This window comes from Centrocercus urophasianus, unplaced genomic scaffold (assembly GCF_019232065.1).
Source record: "Centrocercus urophasianus isolate 14NV4802_14NV808 unplaced genomic scaffold, USGS_Curo_1.0 seq_11, whole genome shotgun sequence".
NCBI classification, from domain to species: domain Eukaryota; kingdom Metazoa; phylum Chordata; class Aves; order Galliformes; family Phasianidae; genus Centrocercus; species Centrocercus urophasianus.
This window is the reverse complement of record NW_024884253.1, coordinates 22,967,263-22,976,564: the sequence shown is the minus strand read 5'-3', so window position 1 is coordinate 22,976,564 and position 9,302 is coordinate 22,967,263. Positions and strand designations below refer to the sequence as shown.

At 40.5% G+C, this 9,302-nt stretch overlaps 1 protein-coding gene across 5 annotated transcripts in view; it reads right to left on the bottom strand.

Moving 5' to 3' along the window:
- RUNX1T1 (RUNX1 partner transcriptional co-repressor 1) overlaps window positions 1–9,302 on the bottom strand; it is a 107,685-nt gene that overhangs the window by 2,881 nt on the left and 95,502 nt on the right. For all 5 annotated transcript variants that reach the window (XM_042808944.1, XM_042808940.1, XM_042808943.1 and 2 more), the window contains one exon: window positions 7,713–7,903. In XM_042808944.1, coding sequence (XP_042664878.1) covers window positions 7,713–7,903 — 191 coding nt within the window. The remainder of the gene's footprint in view (window positions 1–7,712; window positions 7,904–9,302) is intronic.

Here is a 9,302-nt window from a genome sequence, read left to right as displayed (position 1 = left end):
TACTTAGTTAATAGAAGCCAGTTTCTGAGGCATCATCCTTTTTCCTCCCTTCTGAGGAAGGCATATCCACACAGACAGAACTATTCCCAGACTTGACTAGAACCATCAAACAGTATTTGGGTTTCATACCACAACATCTGTATTAATATTAGTCAGAAATCAATCATTTAAATTTTAACAGCATAGGCTCAACTTTCTTATTAAAATAGTCATCAGTTAACTTATCAGCCTGTACAGAACATTAAAAGTGATAAATAAGTGCCAGATTTTAATGAAGTGACAAAGCTCTAAGCAGCTTCTTTACATGATTACTTAATGTATCCTACATTGTCTAGTACGTGATTTTGTCCACTGAATATAGTATTTATAATTTAACAGGTCATTATGTCTTTAACGTAATTGTGGGAATAAAAGCACATAAAACGCAAGAATTTCAAAATAAATTTTATAGCTCACATTTACACACACACACACACACACACAAAAAAAAAAAAATGCATTTAAGAATTATGATGGTGAACATAGGGAGCTGGTACAACAGCGCCTGGATTTGTCATGCAGAACTCCCAGTACTACCAAATCCTCACCACTGTGACCACTGGATGTACCATTCTCTGTATAAGCAGCAGAAAATGGCTCTAGAAACAGAACTCAATAACTAAAGCTCTGGCAATGACGCTTTCTGTTTGCACTACTGAAGGAGAGCTTCAGAGTTCATGCTCTACCAAATTAAAACCAGGCTCAAGATGCTGGCTACTGTTATGATGTGCTTCATGCACCGCTTCTCACATATTCCTAAGTTAATCATCCAGACACTGTGGACAGAGCATGAGCTCGCTGTGGGATTGACCATGCTCAAAGCATCTTTCCTTCTGGGAAGCTCAAGAGCTCAGTATAGGGCTAAGCAGGTATTCCTGTATCAGCCAAATGGAAGCTGAACTGCATGGACAATATCTCAGATAACATGGGACAACAATGTCAGGTTGATGACAAGGTGACAACTACCATACAGAAGGTATGGATACTATATGAAGATATGACTATGGACTGTATGACATCTTAAGACTCTTTAGCTCCAAGCACTGACAAGCATGGAGTACCATCTATGCTGGGATGATGCGCTGATGATTGAACACAAGCTATGAGGAAAGACCAAATGGACTCCAACAGAGATGATAGCCTGAGAGGTAAAGCAGCATCCAAACATCTCAGAGGCTACTGCAGTGAGACTGGCAATAACCATGAATTAAAAGGAAAAATAATGAGATGTAACAGCTGTAGGAAGAACTGGAAAAAGATGTTATAGAAAATCTTTTTAAAGATTGGAATAAATTGCCTACAGGCAACTGGAGAATCTCCATCGCTAAAACATAGGCAAAGAAGGTATACTGCAGGAATATCACAGCTAGATTTGATCATGCATTGGGAAACAGGGTAGGGGATCTCCCAAAGCCTCTCCTGGTCTATTTTCTGTCTTCAGGGAGACACCTACTGTACTGCACTTCCAGCTAGTGCTTTACAGAGTTCCAGATGTAATTAAAACTATGAGCAGGACTGGACTACAGTTTTATTCTGCATTGATTTTCCTGGGAAAGAGTGAGGTTATACAAAAGGCAAGATTCTCAGACTACATAATTCAATTTAACCTCACTACCTTGAAAATGCATTAATTCAGTGAAATTGGGTAAATTACAACAGATGGGAATCTCACTCAAAATCTATGCCACTGATCATATTTCATCCTCTTCTTTCAATCAACAGGGAACATCAGTCATAGGTCAAAGCCTTATCTTAGGTCAGACTCCTAATTTTCATCCACTTAAGCTTCCATCTTTAAATAGCAGAATTCAGAAACTTCTGTACGCCATCATGAAAATTCTCAGAACAAAAGGTCTCCATTTCTGTGGTCTCCAATACCAGGACACACATTTCTCAATAACTTTGTCCATCCCATCACTTTCATTTTTGAAATATTTAATCACAATTGAGTGTTTGTTTTCCTCTGACACCTCCAGCTGAGGCTTGGTGTGAGTTGGCTTGAAGAGGGAAAACAAAAAAAAACCAAAAAACAAAAAACAAATGGATCCTGACACGTCAAAGATACTACGAACTCTGAAAGGCCATAACACAGTATCAAACATTGTTATATCATCTCTGACAAACTTCCACAGTTTACCAGGATAGGAAGCATGGCTGGCTATGAAAAAAATGCATTTTTAACAAGTTTGTAATCATCACTTACTCCATGGCCCCACGCCAAAGAGAAAAAGAAAAAAAAAGATGACCACAACCACAATGAAGAAGATTTTGAAAATTCTGTCAAAGACCCATTAGAAGGAAAAAATACATTGGTTCTTTGGAAATTCCCACAGTGCTTCTAAATGCAGTCCTCCTCAGAAAGATTCAAGTTGTTAAATGTTTCTCATAAAGTTGCACCTATCAGTGAACATTCAAGGCCAAGCCACTGTTAACTCTGTGATATATACCTGTGTTCATACAAACTAGCAGAGAGAGCTACATCCTGAATACAGAAGTGCAGAAAGTCGCACAGAAGAGACATGCAAGCTGGCTGGCCAGGCTGTTCAGCAGCTTGGGGCTCTGCCAGAGCTCACATCACAAACTGTCTGATCCTGTGCTGAACACATGGCTCTGGTGCCTCTCTACCACACACCACTGCAGAGGACAAAGTGCTGCTTTCTAGGAGTTGCCCAGCCAAAAGAAAATTAAACATTAGCTGACATGTACAAACTCAACACCAGCCTAACAAATTGGGTTCGCCTGCATCACAGCATCTGATGCTCAGAGTCAGGTTTGCTGGCACAGTCCTGGTCTCAATGGATTGGTCAGCAGAGATTGAGCCCAGCTGCTTTCAAAATGTCAGGTAAGTGTGATGTTCACATACAACATAAGCTGCTGCAATATAAACAAGCCTTAACACTACACGTTTCGTAAAAGCAGTGTTGGACCAGTTACATACTACTTTATCTGATCAGATGTCAGCATCTGCTTTCAGCAGAGAACCAAAACATTTGTGCTCCGTCAGCATCCCCAGCCCCCACCCTGCTAAAAGTGAGGAAGAGCACTGACTGTCAGATCTTTCTGTGGCATTTTATACCAGAGCAGAAAGACAGATGTTTTAATTCCCCCCTCCTACAATCTGGGCAGACAGTCTCTTTGCTAAGCTGCTCACCCTTGCCATTAAAATTGATTTGCACAACAGTAGATTGCAGCCAAAGCAAGTACGGCAGTCATTAAAGAGTAGGCTGCTCACACATGTTTCTGTACTCAGCCAAGTCAACTCCTGATGAATGGGTCATCTTTTGTCAAGCAACTGTAAGGAACTGGTAAAGAAATAATTTGCGGTTCAGGAACAATCATGCTGACAGGTAGGCCTTCTCTTGTCGTTTTGCTTTCTGGCCACAGCATGCTCTGCTCACTGGTCTTCAACCAATCTCGTTGTGATAACAGAAAATGATGGCCATGTCCTTGTTGGTCACAAAAGCTTATGCTGAGAAAATCTTGGAAAATCTTGAAAAAGTAAATGTGCAGATACTGACGGCAATTAAATCAAATTGAACTCTAACACAAGCAAAGGACAATGATTCAGAAAGGAATTATTGGGTCAGAAGTGAAAACTTTACTATGTAACATGGCGATGCTCAGCACATTGCAGAACACTTCTTAAAATTCAAGATGCTCCCCAAAATTGCACCTCTTCTTATTGGTCTTCTCACTGCCTTCAGTGACCTTTACTTAGCTCTGGTCTGCTCAACACACCAATGTCACTGTTCTCTTGCAGTCATAGAGGTCACTTTTTCAGGTTTCAAATATATACACACATAATTTTCTACACGAGATCTCTAAAACTTCTTGCATGAGGACACTACGTATTACCTTAATATGGCAATCATTTAAAAAATCTAGTCTTAGTCCTAGAAATGGCTTCAGGCTGTAGAGAAGACAGCAAGAGAAATCATGCTACAAAGTCCTCAGAGCAAAGCAGCTCCAGGAAGCCTCAGCTAGATCCATGTTGCATTTTACTAAATAACAAATGAAGCTGTAAGGGAGAAATCTTGAGAACAGACAGGGAGTGGCTATAGCAGATGAAATTTATATCAGAAACATTAGAAATGTGGAGCCAAATTCCTGCCTCCTTCCATAGTTTCCACAGCCAAAAGAACAAATTACACCCGTGGGAGAAATATGCTGTCAGGAGCTGCATGGAGGTTATGTAGCAGCCTATATCGAGCTCTCTTGTTGACTTTGCTGTAATATCCCAGGCAAGGATAAGAAATGAGGAGCAATGCTTTGTCTTCCTCTATGCTCAGTAGCTGCTGCTACAGCACCCTCATATCTGAAACCAGAGATAGCTCTTGAAATACATACAACTGCTGAAAGTTGTAAACAGTGTTGTAAATAGAAAACTTTATAGAGATTTCCAACCTAGACAAATGAGGAGGGATAGTCACAAAGAGATTGAAAGATAACGAACAGCAAAGCAAAAGTGAAGTTTTACTCCTCAACCTCATTGAACACAAGGCCTCAACTCCAAAGGAACAATTCTCAAACATTGGCAGAATAACCTCCTGTCCTGAAAGATGAAGGAAAAGGCCAGTCCATTTTTAGATGTGTTATCCAAAAAAGGAGTTAGCCAAAGGTAATAGGTAGTTGTAGGAAGCAGTGTCCTAAGTGGGTGGAGTTTGGCATAACTGGAGGCTGAGAAGGAACAAATAAAAACTGACCAGGCACATCTAGCTATTAGCTGTCAAGTAAGTACCACTGTCACCTGCCTTAAAATTAACCAAACACCTGTAAACATGTACTGAGATCTATTAAAACTTGCATTTGGCATCTCAAAACAACCATAATGATGTGCTGCTCATGACCACAGCGGTGAAAGCTGCAGGACAAAGCTACCAACCTCACTTGAAATTGGTCCTAATTATGTAGGTTGGTCTAGGTCCAGAAGGCTTCTGTCTTCCCTGAATATAAACAGTTACAGAACATTTGTAACCCTCTGAGCCACGTTTCATTAAAGTGAAATTATAAGAACTATTTGCCCCTTTCTAATTTCTACTTTCAAGAAGTAAGCAACTTCATAAGCAATTCTTGCTTATGTAAAGATGTCTGTTGTCACACAGCTTTCTCCAGAGGTACAACTGATCAGGAGCAAATCACAGCATACAAACTCTCCAGTCTGGGTGTCTACTTGTGGAAGAATGGGCTGTATGTACTGGCACATAAGGTCTTCATCTGTCTTGCCTACACTACATCAGTTCACTAAACAGATTTAATTTACAATTTCCTCTTAGGCATTTACCTTTGGAATTTTGGTTTTGATAATAGGAATCTCTTGTATGCATACACATATAAAATGACAGGTCTTTAATGATGCTAAGTCAGACAAATGCCCCTTCAATGAACACAGAGTAGGAAAAATGTCCTTGAATATCTTAGATACAAAATGCCAATAAACTGAATTTACGTCTCATTTAATCTGCAATGGAACAGTTAGTGCTTTAAAGGGTACATACGCTTCTCCTGGTCCCTTTCTTCCTGACAAACTTTCAGATGCTGAAAATCAATTCCTCTTGTCTCCTCATTATTCATCTGCTACACATTAAGGAGAACTTTGGGCATTCAGTGATCCCACAATGGTCTTTCATCTCCAGAGAAGCCTGGTATGAATTAAAATCTTACGCTCTCACAAATTATGGATGCATACTGCAGCATGCCACTGGCTTATCTGCTCATGACTTCTGCCAGTTTTCTCAGCATGCTGCAGCTACCTCATCTGCATCTTTCAACTTAAGTGACTCTTCTACACTGTTGTCCATGCAGTCCAGGAAAAGTGCTTTGACACGTCCCCACACAGTGGGTACTGCTATCTATTCTCCTTCCAACTGTAGCTTCACTACAGCCAAGAGCCTAGTACAAGAACAAGAAATAGTTAACAAAAGTAACATTCTTTGATTTGATGACTGCACAGAAGTAACATTTTACTGATGTAGTTTCTGTCATGTCTGTTTTTTAAGGGCAGTTTAAACTTAGGAAATTATTTATTGTCATCTGCAATAGACATAAAATTCTGCAACACTGATAAAACACACCCTGGTCTTTTGCTCTCAGCTTCCTGCTATTGGTGCTGATGCTTGTCCACTTCTCAACTCTCTATATCCTGCAGTCAAATTAGCACAATCCAATTAAGGAAACACTTGTAAATACACATTCACATGCTGTCCTACAGGAACCATCATCCTTTGCAAATAGCTTCCGTAGCCATTGCCCTCCCCTGACAAGCTTTTAACCACCTTGCTCTACAACCACCTTGCTCTAATCTCTTAAATTAATTAATTAATTAATCTCTTAAATTACTGTTTCTTTACTATTTCAGTGTGAAACATTTTCCACCAAACCATCTTGTTATCTATTCCATATCAGCACTTTGAAGAGCTTTAAAGTAAATCACAGAATCACAGAATCACCCGGGTTGGAAGGGACCTCAAGGATCATGTAGTTCCAGCCCCCCCGTCTAGCAGGGCCACCAAACATACACATTCAGATCAGGTTGCCCAGGACCCCGTCCAACCTGGCCTTGAACACGTCCAAGGACGGGGCATCCACAACCTCCCTGGGCAGCCCATTCCAGGGCCTAACCACTCTCCTTGTAAAGAACTTCCCCCTAACATCCAACCTAAATCTTCCCTCCTTCAACTTGGATCCATTTCCCATAGTCCTGCTGTTGTCAGCCCTTTTGAAGAGTTTACTCCCCTCCTGGGTGTAAGCTCCCTTTAGGTATTGATAGGCTGCAATGAGGTCACCACGCAGCCTTCTCTTCTCCAGGCTGAACAAGCCCAACTCCCTCAGCCTGTCCTCATAGGGGAGGTGCTCCAGCCCTCTGATCATCTTAGTCGCCCTCCTCTGGACCCTTTCCAAAATCTCAATGTCTTTCTTGTACTGAGGGCTCCACACCTGGACACAGTACTCCAGATGGAGCCTCACAAGAGCTGAGTAGAGAGGGACAATCACCTCCCTGTCCCTGCTGACCACCCCTCTCCTGATGGAGCCCAGGATCCCATTTGCCTTTCGAGCTGCCAGAGCGCACTGCTGGCTCATGTTCAGTCTCTCGTCCATCAGGACCCCCAGCTCCTTCTCTGCCGAGCTGCTCTCAAATAAAGGTAGTGAGAAGCTAAATTAGAGGAGAAAGGTGCGCAATATCTAACACTAAATATCAGTTAAAAGGTGACACTGCAGCCCAAGTCCAGTAGCTATTTTGAGCAGATATTACCAAGAAAATTTGGGGTTCAGCATCTGCCTGTAATACATGTCCAAAGCAAATGAGCAAATAATTCATAGCGGGAACTGAATCCTGGTACCACGTGAATTGTCTGTGCCAGCTGGATTACAGCTAGCTCAAATACACCTAAGGTTTGCAGCCACTTGTCATCCTGATTCCTGCTCCAGGTTACTGTACAGATCCTATTTTCCACTGGCATCACAATGGTTTGCAATTCTTCTCAAAGACATTAAAATACTTGAGAGAATGGAAGACAAAGACATGTTCTCTGCCTTTCCGTAGAGCAGCTGTTAGTAATTTTTCATCAGATGAGGCAAAGCAGGTTCAAGTCCTGACAAAAGCAACCTCCTAGCACGGGGCTGCTAGCTGGTGAAAGCATTTAGAGAGGTGGCCATCCAGCAAAGACCTTACTTACCTCGCTTGAATCCTCTTGCTGATTGATAACAGCTAGTGCATCCTCTGCAGCCTGGCGCTTGGCTTCGGCAACGGTGCGCTCCATCTTGGCTCTCTCGGAAGTGATCATGTCATGAGCCTTCCGCTCAGCCTCTGACACTGCCTTCTGCAACTCTGCCATTGCCTGACGTTTTACTTCATTGACAGCTTCCTCTGTAAATGAGGGAAGAAATCCTTGTCAACACAGGATCTTTAGTGCAGGGCTATGCACGACTAAATCATGAGATGCAACAGCTAATCTGCTGCATCGTGTCTTCGTGTTTAGCAGGGTGAAGGTGAACCTGGTTCCTTGCGACTCTTCAAGACTACCCAGATGCTTTATTTCTTTACCACCAAAGCTCTCACAAGCCTCTAAAACTCATGGTGGTTCTTGATAATTTTATTAACATATCGTAAGGTTCAGACTTTTTTTCTCTGGGGCATTATTTCTGTAATCTTCTGGAACATTTTATTCAGAAAATTGAATCATAGAATCATAGAATGGCTTGGGTTGGAAGGGACCTCAAGGATGCAAGTTCCATCCCCTCTACCACAGGCAGGGCTGACCAGCCGATATTGCTTTTGCAGTACACCAGATCTAAGAATATGTTTGGCAAGAATTATTACAAAAGAAATAATAAGACATTTTCAGAATTGTATCACTTATCTCTGAAAATTACTAGAGGATTAAATCATTAGCATTTTTTCTTTTTTCATTTACAGAATAAGTACATGAAACACCCAAGAGTTTATTACAAAATTTTAAATTCTTTGTTTAATATATTTTTCCCAGACACATACTTTTAAAAGCCAAAATTAAAATTTGTTTAATAACAATCTTTTGATCTACTGATCTCTTCTGTACACTTCTGCAGACCAACATTTGCACTGCAAAGATCATTTCCCGACGCTGCTGGGCCCTGAGTGCCCTAAAGCCAACATGACTCCAGCACACAATTAACCCTGAGCAGGGACAGACTGCTTCATTACATCCAAAGCTTCATGTTTTAGTAAAATAACTAAGTCACCATGAGCTGTTTCTTCAGTATCTACTAGTATCATATCTTTTATTCCAGAAAACATGCATTGTCACAAATTAATTATTTGGATTTTGATGAAGGAAGAGTGCAAAGATTTTACTAATGAACAATCTTTTAATTGACAACTAAAACAAGTAATTCCTTTTTTTTTCTAATTAACTGCTCTAATTAACAAGGAAACCATCCTCCTCCTGAATTAGTTTATCTAATTTTCATCTTTATTCAAAGCAAAATGACAATGATTAATTGAAAATTTAATAAGCAGTAATTATTAACTTGGCAAACCTAGTACCAATTAACACTCTATTAAAACTAATTATGACATGTTTCATTCAAGTGTTTGCACTTAATTGTTTCATCCACTTAAAAACCACCTTAATTAAATGTTATGTTTAATTAAAAACATAGATTTCTAATAAAAATGTTTTACCGTAGATTAAAATTTAAGTACTACAACTGTGTTATGGATTTGAGTTGAGGGCTGTATCACATGTATTTGGGTGCTCACACATGTAAATACACCTAACTCTTAC